General features: G+C 38.4%; 1 protein-coding gene across 7 annotated transcripts in view; it reads right to left on the bottom strand.

Annotated features, from left to right (window-relative positions):
- The window catches only part of Nek7 (NIMA related kinase 7), a 125,826-nt gene that overhangs the window by 3,075 nt on the left and 106,515 nt on the right, over positions 1-16,236 (bottom strand). For all 7 annotated transcript variants that reach the window (XM_028773788.1, XM_028773790.1, XM_028773789.1 and 4 more), the window contains 2 exons: positions 14,060-14,154; positions 10,100-10,219 (listed from right to left, as the gene is read on the bottom strand). In XM_028773788.1, the coding sequence (XP_028629621.1) occupies positions 10,100-10,219; positions 14,060-14,154 (215 nt within the window). The remainder of the gene's footprint in view (positions 1-10,099; positions 10,220-14,059; positions 14,155-16,236) is intronic.

Here is a 16,236-nt window from a genome sequence, read left to right as displayed (position 1 = left end):
TAAAATTTTATACTTTTGTATTCTTTTGTCAGCATAGTAAGGTATAACTATTACTCTAATACTTAAGTATGCAAAGCAGTATTTAAATGTTCCCACTTTATAAAGGAGAGAGTTGAGAGTTATATACCAGGGGTGAGGAGGAAATCCTCAAACATTAAGCTACCTTCTTTTCCAGACTCAACAATTAGAATATTGAATTTTATTACCAATAACTTTTAATAATTCCAATAACCTTTGTTTGGCAATTATGTGTCTCTTTGTAACAGCATATAGCTTCTTTTATACCCACATCTTCTTGTCCTGTACTTGTCATTAGCAATAGTTTAGACATTTTGAGAACATCCTGGCATTCAGATTAGCGTAGCACTTGATGAGTTATTATAGCCCTGTATTTCTTCATGTCCTTCATTGCACATATACTGGTGAGCTCTATGGGCAGAACCTGTTGGTACTGGTAAGGCTAAAACCAAGGAAATGTTATGTGAGAAGGAGGAGTGGGAAGAAGGCTGGTGGGCTGGCAAAGGAGGCAAGAGAGGGAGGCATCAAGCAGGGAGACTACACTGTCCCATTTCCAATTCATTAATTACAAGTCTATCAGAATAAAATATAATGATTAAGCTTCAGCCACATTTGGAGATCACAATGTTGGATGAGGTAATGTTATACTCACCAAGAAGGCCTGACAATATCAATTTATATTCCTTTCAAAAGAACATGGAACAGTACTTTAATAACTTGGCAAAATGTTATAAAATAAAACATTTTATTATGTTGATCTAATAAAACATATGTTGTACATAACAAAAGGCTGTGGCAAGAGCTCTTAAATGATAATTCTTATGTTAAAAACAACAACAACAACAACAACAACAACAAAAACCCAGCACATCCTACGAGGTGACCAAAGTGTCAGAAATTCTGTTTAGAAATAGGAATGAGAAAGGAAGCAGAAAAGGTAGCAGAGAAATGGTAACCAGGTTACAAAATCTCATCATAATCAACCAGAATATCTGTGGTCAGAGGAACAGTTTACTTTGTAACATTGCTACATCATACAAGGTAGTCCAGAAGCTTCCCTGTCTCTCAGAGAACTTCAGAACCAGGGTGCTCTCTGTAGCCAATGAATAACCAATGGCCAGCCCTCATGCACTGAAGAAGAATCAACCGAAAGCACGGGAAGAATAGAACACAGCTGAAGACAACAGAGATGACAGGGGCGCTCCAAAGGTCCAAGGGCTAGCAAGAAGGAGAAAAGAGTGGGCGCTCCAGTGGGCAGCTGAGCACAACACTACCCCATAACAGCTGTACAGGGAGAGCACGGAGGGTTCCAGAGGCCAGGTAGATGGTTAGATGAAGGCAATGCTTCATCCACACATAAATAAACAGTGCTTGCTCTCCATCCCCTTTTATATGTCCAGTCCCCATCAGTTAAAAAAAAAAATAGTTCGATTAACTTTTCTCTGCTAGTGGAATTAGTGACAGATTTATCACTGTCAGATCTCTAAGATATGGAATACGAAGACCTCAGCATACTAATGAATGAAATTTATCATAAAATGTTTGTATGACTTAACATATTCAATCTTCCTAACAACCCTACAGGAATGCTACCAGTGCAGCCCAGTTTTCTAAAGCAGCAATGGTCTAAGATCATAAAGGCTTTAGGAGGCAGGATGTAGATTTGAACTGAAAGGGTCTCACTTCAGGCCCAGGCTGGTTTAGAACTATGTGTTACCATCATATAAAAATTCTAACTTGGTCTACAGGTTTCCGCATGACCACTTCTGAGCAAGGGTGAAATAGCCTTTCACACAGTGAGGGGCAGACTGTAGGCCATTTGTTTTTCAAAAGATTGCTTGCACTAAGTGCCCTCACAAGTTGGTGTTTCATCATAGCAATAGAAATCCTATGACCAAAAGCAAGTTGGGGGAGGCAAATATTTGACTGATACTTGATACTTCCACATTGCAGTCCATTGAAGGGAGTCATGGCAGGAACTCAAATGAGTCAGAAACTGATGAGGAAATCAGAATGGCTTTATACTAAAGACACTCTTAAGTGTTGACACAAATGTGTTCATATGAATATTATGACTCAGTGTGACAGTTTTAATTGCAACTACAGTATTCTTCCCCTCCCCCCTTTTTTCTTTTAGAGACAGGGTTTCTCTGTGTAGCCCTGGCTGTCCTGGAACTCACTCTGTAGACCAGGCTGGCCTCGAACTCAGAAATCTACCTGCCTCCCAAGTTCTGGGATTAAAGGCATGTGCCACCATTGCCTGGTGCAGTATTCTTTTTAAAAAATGACCCAACCATGAAACTAGCAGGATCGTCCTCCAAACAAAAGGTACTTGGATTCAACTTAGAGCACTCTTGTCATTAGATTATAAACTTAAACACAGTGGGCTGGAGAGAACACTTGCCTAAGAGGCACAAGACCTGTGATCCTCACACTGGGAAGACTGGAGTTGGAACCTTAAAGGCCTCATTTAAAAAAAAAATCCAAAGAAAGGGGTATGGAAGTCCTTATATAATATCCTCATAAAAATAAAAAGTGACACTGAGTGTTCTCTCAAAGTCAGACATTAAATAAAATCAGACATTAAAGATCAGAATAAGATGATTATATGCAAGACCTTACTCAGTGTTTATGTATGTATGTGCTTTTAAGAAGAGCTACATAGACTTGGCTGTCCACTAGCTTGAAGCAATTTTCCAATTTCTGCCACCTGAGTGCTGGGATTAAAGGCACACTCCCTTAGTACTATCTTTTAAAAACGTTTCTCTAGCTCTCTGGAAGAAAGCAAGTTATTCTGAAATTCTTTAACAACCATCCAATGCTTTCCAATGACAGTAACTACTATATTTTTAACCACGCTAAAAGAAAATGGCAAGAAAACGAAGTCAAGATTGCTACCTCTATTCTTTTTTTTTTGTTTAAGTTTTCATTTCTAAGACCACTAGGCATTTGTTGGCTTACATGTGTGTGTTGAACCAAGACCTATCCAGTTATTACTTTAAAGATCAGTATTTAATCTATAACCTTGACAAAAACAAGAAGAGATAATATAAGCCAAAAGGTGCTTTTTCAATCACAGAAAGCTTACTTTTCTCATGTCTACTTTTGTTTTAAGGTCATATGTTATTGTTTTTAATACAGTTTGCCAGAAAGGCCTGTCCAGGTAAGAGCCTGTACAGAGCTAGAGAAAACTGCTACATTTATGGGCATCCGAGATATTTAAAAAGGAACACAGAAACAGTTAAATGAATCGAAACTAAGGAAATAATTCTATATAATATCTGTAGAGAGTTATAAAGTTAATGTTTTCCAATTCAGTACATAAACCATTAATATATTTTGATCTAGGTATTTCCAAAGAGATATCAAAGTATGTAGCCTAAAACCAGGAATATTAAAGAGAGTGTCAAGAGTCATTGTTCTCAGGGTGCTAACCCAATTACACGTCAAGTTTAGCCACGCAGGGGTAATAACAGTCAGGTTCTTTGTGTATTATCGCTTTAGGTCACCACCGCTATTCTCAATAGGACAATAAAGACTAATTCTATTGGTCCTGTTTCTTTATCACCCCCTATCTTAATCCCTCTGAGACCAATTATGCTCTATCAGCTTCCAGATATGCCCAACTCCTCTCAATCCAAGGACACACTTTAGCACCCCAATGTGGATCTAATACATTAAAGGCACTATATTTGGAGCTTTAGATATTTATATAAAATGATTAGGCATATCCAGCATGGACACCAGAGTGTCACTAATGATTGACCTAGGGGTAGAAAAAAAAGCCATCTTACGCTGAAGTGATGTGATATCTGTATTTCACAATCAGAGATCATTCAGCATCTTTACAAACTGAAAGTCTTACAGAAAGTTACATGGTTTTATAGGATCCCACAGGATCTATGAAATATAGGGCACCATTTTGGACTCATGTCGTCAAGGAACAATTTCCCAGTGTCACTTCTATAACACAGGTGAATAAAGGGCATGTGTACACACACACACACACACACACACACACACACACGGATTACTCACAGCTTAATCTTGCACAGCAACCTTTAGTAAATGGCCAAATAGCACAGGGCTGAGACTATGAAATTTACTAAAACAATTTTTTTAAGAAGAAACATCAAATATTCAGTTTCTGAGATAACACCAGATGGAACTTTATGTAACTGCATAGGAGTAATATTCACATTCAATATCTATACACACTATACTAAATATTTTCATCTCCCTTGGACTATGACTGCATTAATTCTAAAGATTGTAAAATCACTTGAGTAAATGCACCTTTAAAACCGTGTGTGTAACAAAGTTGATAATGGCATTCATTTTGGCATTATTATAAGGTTATGCTAGGAAAGACTTCCCAGCACCAATATAAATCATTCTGGCTAATTTTTACTAACAAACCCTAAGTAATTCATAAAATTCTATTAGAATTTGAGAAACTAGGAACTACTGATAAATATTTGATTTATTAAATTCAATGTTTCGTACTACTTATAAACTTGCACTAACTTCGAATACTTGAGAACGAGGCTCTACCTGACATTTTCAGCTCGTTTTCCATTTACATAAGGCACAGCTTTATGAGCTCAAAACAAAGGCTACTGTAGTTACTGGAAGTTTAAAGAACTTTCCTTATAAATCTTCCATAAGTATATTCTGACTTTTAAAACTTAAGAATTTACTTGTAAATGTCAACTTAAAATTTTTCATCTCTAAGACTTCTATTTTCCTTCCCTTTGCAAACACTTGACGAGCAGACAAAACAGCACACGAGGAAGCAAGAGCTCGGATTCCTCAGGGCGCATGCTCACTTTTGGGCTCAAGTAATTGCTGGTTTCCATAGAGTATCCCCAGTCCTTTCGGTCGATGTTGCATGCTCCCTGAGTGGCCACGGGTCAGATGAGCATCCTGATGACAGGAGTGCTCTCTGACATGGTAAGCTCAAGGAATTTGAGAGAAGGTGAGGAGGACTGAGAAGTCTACAGAAGTCTAGAGCTGCCTGCATCTGAGTATTCCCTGGCTGCCAGCTCCCTGCAGCACAAGTAGGCAGGCAAAGTACCTTCCTCATCCAAGGCAGGGCTACAAGTCTACTGCTGTCAACACGGGAAGTCTACTTGATCCGTATAAACTGGAACAAAGTCTCCAACTTAAGTCTCTTTAATAAAAAGTTGTCATATTGATAAAAGGGCAGATTCCAAAAGTTGAGACTGCAGTACTAGTTTTATCAAAGCCAAATTATCACACCAGATTTTCCAATGACCTATAAAAGCCACAAAATCAGTTTTGTTTAATTAAATATTGCTTGAGTTGATTGTATCACAGGAAAACTTTATAAACCTTGTACTATTGTATATTTTAAATAATCTGAAAAGTCATGATTTTTATTCGTTTGTATATGTGTGTATGGCCACGGCAGGTCGCAATAATGCAATCTGTCTTTGGCCAGTTCTGTTTATTTTTATGTGTTGATGTCCCAAGAAGAATGAAAAGCAGCATTTTCTGCCAGTTTTAACATGGGAGTGAAGCACTAGGCTGCAGTGCTGTGCCAAACCAGGAAAGGCCAGGATGGAAAAAGACAGCAAGCAAACACAGCCCTGTTCTCCGGCAGACCCTTCTCTAGTGTGCCGGAACAGAAAGAAAAGGAGAGCGCGCTGTCTTACTAAGACGACAGAAATAACAGAATGGGGTAAAAGCAAAGCAGGCTGCAGCTTGGAGGTGAAAGCCTGCAGCTCATTTCCCACCAGTTCTCCGTGGATACAACCTGCAGGTCCACACTTCAAAGGATAATTTTATGAGATGGTGGTTCCAATGAACTATTTTTAATACAACAAACCTTTCTGTGAGCTAAAGGTTCGAGAACTATAAAACTGAGCAACATTGAATAGAAAATGAGAGAGACTATAATCTGAAAAGTGGTTCATCAATTCTGATTCGTAAACTGCAATTTGGCTTCTTCAATTATAAAAAGCAATAACAACACTTACAAAGCCAGTCAGTCTTCCAAAATATAATTAGGAAATACACTCTTTATCTTATGTATATTGTTAAATTTAACATTACTGAGCTGGGCCTGGTAGTACAGGCCTCTAATCTCAGCTACTTGAGGGTTTAAATCAAGGGAATCACCAGGTGAAAGGCAACTGGGGCTGTAGTGTGATTTTAAGCCTACCTAACTTAGTGAGATTCTTTATCTCAATTAAACATAGAAGATGGCTGGGCACATATCTCGATAGAGTGTTTGCCTAGCAGGCATGGGGCCCTGGGTTCAATGCCTAGTGTTACCCAAAGAAAATGACTAAAAGACATCCACCACGAAATGCATGTACATCTGCTGTTCTAACAACAGTCCACTTTCAATAAAAAAAAACTAACCATCTTTCCAAGGTTTCATAGGTGTTTAAATTTTTTTTCTACTCAAAACACTGCTATTAAGTCTGTTTTCTAGGACCAAGATTACCCCATTTTCATTTCATCTGTGAATGCTTTATTTGATGTTCAGAACTTTTTTTTTTTAACTATCTAGATACTCAAGCTATTTTTTTTTTCCTGCTAGGTCTAAAGAGATGACTGACAGAACACATACTTGATTCTGATGACTGTTCCAGTATCTCTTCAAGAAATTAAGCACAGGGACAAAGTATGCTTCATTTAGTCTAGTAAATGCCCCAAATGTCTCATGGTTGATGATGCTTATATAAAAAAATGAGAAGAAAACCCACACGAGGAAGAGTAATAGTGACGGAGAGCTACCACATCTCCCAACATGCCATTGGGAAATCTTGTGCCTCACTAGACAATTCTTTTGAGAAGTTTCCGCCATTCAACTATTATTATTTAGGCCATTAATTTTGTTTTTAAATTGCTTCTTTTTAATACCAACTCCATTACTTCCTCATTCCCTCAATCGGTCATCTATCATTTAACTTTTAAAACCTGTCAGGCCTAGACAAGAACAGAGCTGCTGTCACTGCCTGACGTTGTGGAGATGAAGACGAATATACCAAGGAGCATGACTGCCAAGAGAAGGTGAGGGAGCCAAGAGCCAGGGAAATGGTACAGAAGAAGGCCAGCTGGCAAAGAGGAAATAGCATCTTGTAAAATGTGAAAATTCATGGACCTATTAGCAGAACTCACACTAGCCATGAAGGCAAAGAAGACGTGTCCATGACCACTGAGTTTTACGTAGAGGTCAGACCGAGTAGATGCTTGACTTATGATTCCTAATAAAGAGCAAATGTATAGAAAGTGCTTGCTTTGTCATAATCCATTTGACAGTTTACGCTGAGAATAATCTAAGGGAAGGTAACTGTTTTCAAGTACAGTAAGTGTACTCACATATGGATGAGGGTGTTACGGGGAGAAAAAAAGACTAAGGAACACCACATTTACATAAAACAAAACCATAAACAAAGGTCCTAATATACATTTTCTAAGACCCACTATGCATTGCTGAAACGTATCCATCTAGAACTTACATTATGTGTACATAAACACCATACTTTAGAAGGAAAGATTTGATGCACATACTTATATTTCCAAGGCATGCTGCTTTTGATCTTTAGTGTTAAACTATAATTATCTTGTAGGACATAACATGGGGGAAATTCTCATTTTTTAAGCTCTTGAGTTCTTTTAAATTGTATTTAGAAGTCTTGTTATTTTTCTTACAACTCCTATTGCTGAAGCGGGCTTGCAAGTATCGCTGCCCTAGGATGAAGTGTTCCTTTTAAATCCTTAATGGGCAGGAAGCTTAAAAATATATGGGTGCCTCAGTAAATCTGGAAAGCTCTCGACATACTCAAAGTTATCATTTTTTTCTCTTACAGAAACCTACCATTTTAACTTGTAAAGACACATAGATTGAGTCTTTAGGACAAGTTCAGTGGTAAAGTTGGCACTTACCTTCTCATGGTCCCTATTCTCTGCTAACCTAACAAACACCAATGTGGATTTTAAAACCATTGAACAGCCTTTATAATAAGCACTGGAGAGCTCACTAATGTCATTATGGTGGCAGTAAATCTGCTTAGGATTCTGTTGCTACCACAAATTTGCAGTAATTATTTTATAAACAAATTTAGTTCCTCATTAAGGAGGAAAACATTTATTAGCAGCACCAGCACTTCAAAGTCTTGTAGAACTCCTCATTCCTGATCAGATTAAAGAAACTCTGTTAATACAGACTGCATGTTTTTCACCATGATTTTCAAGTTTGCTTCTCAAGAATTATTTTCCTTGTTTACCAAGGCATTCCAGCCTCCCACCTCATCAGGACATGACAAAGGCTTTACCATTACCAGAAACTGCACTGTCTCTTCTGGAAGGTGCACCCTATAACATGTTCTGCTTCATAGCTCTTTTTGGAACTGGTAACTATACAGAGCAAAGTAAAAAGTGGAATCTATTTTCCTTTCCCAACTTGAAGACCTTCTATCTGGGCCAGACTTTGATATTTGCCCCTTGGCTGAGAAGCCGCATATCCAACTTCACACTTAGCTGCAGTGAAGTAGCCCTGCAGGCAGGCCGACTTCAACGAACCACTAGTGGTATCATCATTAAAATCCTGCTGAAGGTCACCATGGTAACTGCCTGCTGAGGCTTCGCTGCTGCACTCGGCATCTCCTAATCAGCTACCATGTGAAATGCAAATTCAGACAGTCTGAAAATTAGTCAAGAAGAATAGGGGATGAGGATGCAGATACGTGAAATATTCATGTGCTTCACGGAGAAAAGAAGGCAGCCTGAATGACACAACAAAGAGCGGCGCCTGACATTCTTGCTACCGTTTTGCATTATTGTTCACACTCTACTGTATTTCCAGGCCTCTAGTTCTGAAGTTGGTTTTGTGAAAGGCCATATTTATATTCTATACCCAAAATAATAATTAAAAATGGCTAACATAAGAGCATTAGCATCAAATAAAGATAATACTTTAAATTATCACCGTTGCTTCCGAAGAGTATGTTCTAATTATCTAAATACAATGCCAGGAAGCAAACATGCAGGCATCAGTTGTTATCAGTTTCAGACTATTAGATGAATATGTACTAATTATATTCTGGGAACACACATGATTTACATAGAGTGAAAAAAATCTTTAGAGATGTTTATTATTCAAGCTGCACGGACTCAGATTTCCTTGTATAATACTAGAACCAGATGCTTTTCATTTCACAATAGAAAGTATGACAAGATTACTTAATATGTGAACACTATAATTGTTCTCCATTTTTCCTTTGCTCCTTTCCATTTTCCTGGGGCAAAAATATCTGTTGCTCATGAGACGGAGATGGCCAAGACTTTAGTGCTTTCATAGGTAGGTCCCAGATGAGAAGTCCCAAATGATCCTGCAAGCTCATCTTAGTTGACCCGAGACACTGCTATTCTGCACGCCCCTCAAATAATCATCATATATTAGGATAAAATGGAAGATGGTTTAATGAAAAACTGGATGTTGGGTAAGTGCCAAAACAACTCATTCCAGTGTACTAGCAAGGCAAGCAAGGATTCATATTTGAAAGCCTTTGAAAATTGCCAGTCCCATCTAATGTATTTTATAAACAGGCCTAGCACAGTAACCTTAAAAGACTTACCCAGAGGAATGTGGCTGAAGCCATGAGGGCTGAGAGGAAAGGTACTGCCCAATGAGAAAGGAGAAAGAAAAAGACCCAGAGATAGGTGGCTGAGAGGTACATAGTTCAGATTTGAGAAACACCAGGAGCAAAGGTCTCCCAAAGTTGAGTTCTCATTGTTTTCTTGTCTGAGAGGTTGGAACTGAGGACTCAGTCTCTTCACAAGAGGCTAGGGGACTAGTGCTGGGTTAGAACAATTGCCTTCTACGGGTTTGCTTTCCATCAGGAAAGCCAACTATGGTTCTCTCACATGTTGCATTGTGACCCACTCCAAACTGAGCTGCAGAGTTCATCTAACAGCAAGACTCAGAAGATGTAAGGAATCAAAGTGCTCTTTCTGCCACCTGGACCATCCATCTGCATTTCTGAGGAAAGTAAAATCCCTTAGTAAAATATGTTGACAAAATGAACCAACGTATGGGCCAAAGAGTCCTTACCTCCTCTGAATAGTGATCCGAAGGGAGAGGCGGGTAGTCACACTGTTCTATCTTCTTACAGAGAGAGTACAAGTTCATCTTGTCGCCGTAGAAAGGACTCTGCAATGCAGCCATCTGCAAAACACTCACAGTGAAACTGACGTACGTACGTACAAAGTAACTCTAAAGGTGACTTCATCAGGTACAGGAAACTGAGGTGGAAAATAATTATAAATACTTTGAATAAAATTAAATGAGCATTTTGATTTTTATGATTAGCCTTTTCTGAGCATTAAGTGTGAAAAAATATTAATTTTAATTTTTGAAACATTTAAAATTCCTTAAGAGGAATGGCTAGCATAACTCACACAACGTAAAACAATATTAAGAAATGGAAGATATTGTGTGTGAATATACAGCCATATTACATCACAAAACAGCTATTAAGTGGTATGGCTCAACTATGTAATGGTCAAATATAACATAAAGGTGATGTCAAATTGAATTAAATATATCAAGGACTTAAGCAACAGAATGGATGTCATTTCATCATACATAGTATATTCTTTAAAAATGGCTATTTTGTGAAAGAAAAGATTTTTTATATTGTAATTGATCCTTAGATAGTTTAAATCATAACTGTTCTTTTAATACTGTCTCAGAAACAGTGAATGTGTTTTAAAAAAATCCATAATTCCTAGACAGAATTCAAGGTATCCAAAGATGGTTTCTTTATGCCAATAAAAACATGACTTAGAAGAAGAACCACTTTAAAAGAGACATTACTGAATTTCAATGTATTTTAAGACATGGCTTCAACTTGACATTTAAAAGCACAAGCAGCTACTTGGTAAGCAAGGTTACAAACTAAAAATTCAATTTAAAATGTTCGCATCCTGTTCAAAACCTTCTAAATCTCTGAGCCGCAGCCGCCAAGAATACAACATGGAGTGCCAAGCTGCCCCAGAGTCAGTCACCCTTTTCTACATGTGCTAATAAGTTTGATTTTGGAAGGACAATGTGTACATTCCCCAGACAGGCAGAGTGTGTGTGAAACACGCTGGTCCATGCTGTGCTACTCAGTGAGCGTCAGTGGGGACAGGACAAGCTGAAAATGGCTCTCATCTGTCTTCTGTGCTCGAGGCCGGGCTTAACTCCTTCAGAGCCTCAGCCGGGAGGGGGACAGGATTAGAAATCCCGCCCGGAAAGCAGCTTTACATGCAGTTTTACGTACCCCGCATTTCATATAAAACCTACACACATGTTCACACAGAATAACCTTGGGGATAATTGTCCCACAAGATAACACAAAGTAAATAACAATTTGAATGCCCCAAACACACAACACTGAGCAAGAATTTCTAACGGAGGACCCACCATCATAAGCAATGTTTACATGTAAAATGCATGGACACTATACGATAAAATCAAATGTTAACAATGCCACCTTAAAAACACGCTGTCGATATGAACTCCCATCTCTCCACCTTTCTAAGACCTTAAGTAAATGTACATCCATTTTCTATCATATGATAGGAGTTCATTATATTACTTTTGTCTCAATACTGCAGAGTGTTAAAAAAAAAAAAAAGTCTGAATGTCCCCTAAGGAGTTAAACAGGAATAGTATATTTTCATGCATCTCCTGCTTTGACAGATGAAAAATGTCAACTGTCCTGTTTTTATTTTCCAGCTTTTGCACTATTCATCTGGTTCATTAGTGCATCTCGGCGCTGCCCCTGACAGCTGCTCGCCCTCTCCTCCCAGCAGCTGAATTTTTCAGGCTAATTTGATCCTGCACACTGAGACGATCGCTAGAATGATTGACTCGCTCCCTGACCTCCAGGGTCTGACTTTCCTCATTAGTATTCTGGGGGCGTCGGAGGGACGAAAGCCCACTGTCTGTCTTCGGGCCTGGTGGCAGCTCTCTTTTTTTTTGAACTGTAAGCCACCAACCTACAACCCTGTAAGGATGCGATTGCTGCACAGAACAATAAAGGAAATGTGTAAAACCTACGTTTCCATGTAAAGGTCCATGTAGCAAAGCACAGCATCTTGATTTTAATTAGTAAAGTCTACTTTGTTGCATATCAATTAAAACCGCACTCCTGGTTTTTTTTTTTTTTTCAAAAGGTTTCGGGAATATTTGAAAGTCTAATTTCCCGAGTTTAAAGTACATTCTGAAAAAGGGCTTCCTACTCTTTCATTGTTAATGGTAATTTCTTGGTGGATTATGATAGAAAATACATCTATCTGATGCTACAGACAATTCTGAAAAGCTAAATTACACCAAAAGATAAACAAGGAAATGTGGAATATAAAGACAGATGAAATGTTTTGCAAAAGTTGCCAACTCTTGCGAGGGGGGTTCGAGAAAATGCATCCAGATAGTCCCTAACATGAACGTGGTAAACACTTGAAATTAGCAAGACACATGTTCCTTGAGAACGTGGGAATGGTCAAAGAAATAATTCTTATTTTGATGTTCACATATAAAAATGGATCCTGCCTCTCAAAGGCAATAATACAATGTAGATAATTGTTTCAATTTTGATACTGAGATTGTCAGTCTTGAAAGAACCAATAACTTCTTCCTCTAACATTAACTCAGCTAACAGTACCTCAGCTCAGCTTTTCTCCTGCCAGTGCTGAATTTCATCTCATTATGAGAACTCATTTCCTACCCAGTTTCAGGCTGTTTAAAGGGAAAATATTCCTTTGATTTCAGATTATGGTCTGAACTACTCTAATGCTACCTAGCCAGATTAAAAACTTTTCAAAAGGAAAAAAAATATCACATGAAGTGATTAACTTAAGAACTGGCTTTACCGGATTTTTTTTTTCTGGATCAATATTGCCCTCCCAAAATTATCAGCAAAATCCAGAGTGAGCCAAAACATCCCATCACCCACGGACACATTAGGATACACAAACAGCATGGGCCCCTCATGGGCCCATGGACACAAGCTGCACATGCTCTTCTACGTCACTAATTCCTAATATTTCACAGTCAAGACTGTGGTGAGTTCATGCAGGAGCACTGTGAAGTCCCTTGAGCAGTCCTTAGTCATCAGAGAAAGCAGAAAGCCAGAAAGGTCAGTTTTCCCTAAATGAAGGAATCTGAAATCAGCAAAACTACAAAAAGTCGGCAGGCGTTCCACGAAGCACATGGAGGAGCTATCTCCACATACATGAGCCACAATCACACTGATGACACTGGGTCAGGAGATAAAAACAGACGCCAACTTTAGATTCCTTCTTGAAACACAGAAATGGCTCCATGCATTGTGTTTCTTCAATTCAGGAAAGCTCACTTAGATGCTCACTGGTTTTTAGTTAGCATCTTTGACTATAGGAGTCACTGACTCCGGTTACTGTCAATACTTTGGAGTATGCTGAATGGCTGTGGAGAATGCTGAAAACTGTGTTAGCCAGGCACTCTTTTCTACAGCTACAAGACGTCATCTCAGTATTAGTAGAGAACCCATCTATGGGACACTAACCCCTATGCTAAGAACAGAATTCAAGCCTACATGGTAACCTGCAAGGCTCAGCTATTTGGAAGCCATCCTTAAAGCTGGATTTCACTTGTATAAATGGGAAACAACATACTTATAAAGAGACTTAACTACTTTTGTGTCTTAAATCTATGACATTATTCTCCTGCAATGTATTAAAAAAATTCACTTCCTTTATCTCTCTCATACATGTGTGTGTGTGTGTGTGTGCACATGATAAGCAGAACAGCATTTTATTAAAGCAGGACTTAAATTTCTTGTCCAAAAATTATGAAAATATATTAGATAACATAAGTATGTTGGGACTTAGAAATAAGTCATTACCTGATGAATTAATTCATCTCAAAGAAGGCAGACTGCAAAATATCATCCAGAGTAAAATAAATGTGAACTATAATATTGAATATATAACATGAATGAAACTGTATCAATGTACAGAATTCATCAACAGTGCCTACCTCATATAGAAGACAGCCAAGAGACCAGATGTCAGACTTGAAGTTGTATCCATTTTCGTGTATTCTCTCTGGAGACATGTAGTAAGGTGTACCCACTGAAAAGACAAATCCAATAAAACTAGGACCATAAAATGAAGATGTAGCTACTAGAAGAAATTAAACACTGATTTGAGAGGGTAAAAGCAGGGTGGGGTTGGGGGGTGTGGGTACGTGGGAGGGGTTGTAGAAAGAATTGGAGGAGAAAAATAATGTAATTGGTAATGGTATTTTAATTTTAAAGGCAAATAAAAAATATTGAAAAATTAAATACAAAATTTTAATTGAAAAACGAAATTAGCAAAATGTTGTTAGACTCACCAGGTTTTTTGAGATTACTCAGTTTATTTTACCTTACTATTCAAGAGTACATTAATATCTATACTACAAAAAAAACAGTGTGGTGGCCTAAACTCATTATTGTCTCCCTGGATCCATCCAAGGAGAAGGTAAGAAGGATAACTAAGAAGAAAACAAAAAAGATTTTTTTTTTCAGAGAAAGTTATGCAAAGGATTCACGTGGGATTTTGCTCTTTTCAATATGGCTTCTCTATCTTAAATAACTGAACATAATAATATTTGAAGTTAAATATTAGATAAGATCCGGGAAGAGTATATATAAACACTGCGTGCTCAACCAGCTTCTACAGAAGCAGCCCTGAGAACACAGTCCTGGCTCCTGACACAGGGATCAAACTGCTGATGCTGTGCTTAGTCACTGTGGAGGGAAGAGAGGGACTGTCACAAACCAGATGCTGTGCTAGCCTAAGAACACAGCCTTAGCACTGATACCAAAGGACCAGAATTCCTGCTCTTACAAAGATCATTTGGATACTTTTTGGTTTTGTTTTAAAGTACTTTTTTTTTATTCTCTTGTAACTGTTTTCAAAATGCTAACATTATTTTTAAGAAAACAACATCATGTGCATTATGCTTCATAGAGTAAAAACATTTAAGTGACTTTCAAAGGGAATACCTTTACTTTCAAATATCTCAACTATTACATCACCATTATTAGATTACAGCTCTTTGGTAAACAGCAAATCGAGGTCTGCGCTTGGTATTCATGAATCTTATTTACCAAAGGCAACCTGCAATAACAATGTACCACTGCTTGTAGAGAAAGGATACTTCCTAGTTTTTCTATTACTTAAAAAACCAAAAACAACGAAAAAAAAAACCTTAGGTTTTTTAAAATCTTTTTATAATCTTAAAGAGATAATTCACAATACTGTAAAGGGGACTTCAATCAGAAACACTATTAAGAGCCACACCAATAATCAAAGCACCACCCTTGGAAGCAGGAGTCAGCAACAGAATAAAGTTATGTCCTAAGATCTGTGTGTGGCATCTCAACTGTGCTGAGCGTGGAAGCGTCACAGTTTTACCTAGGACAGAATCCATTCTCAGGGAATCGATACTCCTTGCCAGAGTGGATCTAAGAGTCAAGCACATAGAGAAGTGAACGAATGAATCTGATGAAGCAAGAAAATCACATTTCAAAGGAAATCCAAACTACTCTGAGATAAAAATAAAGGGGAAAACCTTAAGAAATCAGTTAATTGTAGCTTATACCTTGAAGGCAAGTTTGCATATTTCAGTAGTGTCAGAGGAAGGAGTTGCTCATCATATGTGTGTGTGTGTGTGGGGGGGGGACGTAGCTTCAAAGTGTCATTGTTGTGGGAAGTCAACACAAGCCTGTAGCGTATGCAGCTCAGACCACCTCCTCATAGTTTGCATAAGCAACTGCAATTACTGGCTGGATGTACACACTTCCTCTGCTGAAGGAAGGCTGGTGGGTGTAGCTGCAATAATGAGATAGCTTCTGGTTCCAGGACAGAAAGTGAGAGACTGGCAGGGAGGGATGCAGAGAGAGGCTTCCTGGGAACCACAGGGGGCGGCTGGAAACACCAAGCTTGAAGGTTCAGAGTTTACAGAAAGCAAAAGGTAATTTTAACCAGGAGCTCTGGGAAGCCTGCTGATACTTTAGGGGTTTGATATGAGTGTGAAAGATTGATGACAGGGAAGAGGACGAACAAATGCTAACACTTTACAGAGATTAGCCTCAGCCTAGGTAACACCTAAACCACAACACCAGCCTGGCTCACAGACAGCATCCCACACGTGAAGGGTACACAGAG

This window comes from Grammomys surdaster, unplaced genomic scaffold (assembly GCF_004785775.1).
Source record: "Grammomys surdaster isolate TR1022 unplaced genomic scaffold, NIH_TR_1.0 234, whole genome shotgun sequence".
NCBI classification, from domain to species: domain Eukaryota; kingdom Metazoa; phylum Chordata; class Mammalia; order Rodentia; family Muridae; genus Grammomys; species Grammomys surdaster.
The sequence above is the reverse complement of the archived record's forward strand: the minus strand, read 5'-3'. Positions and strand labels throughout refer to the sequence as shown.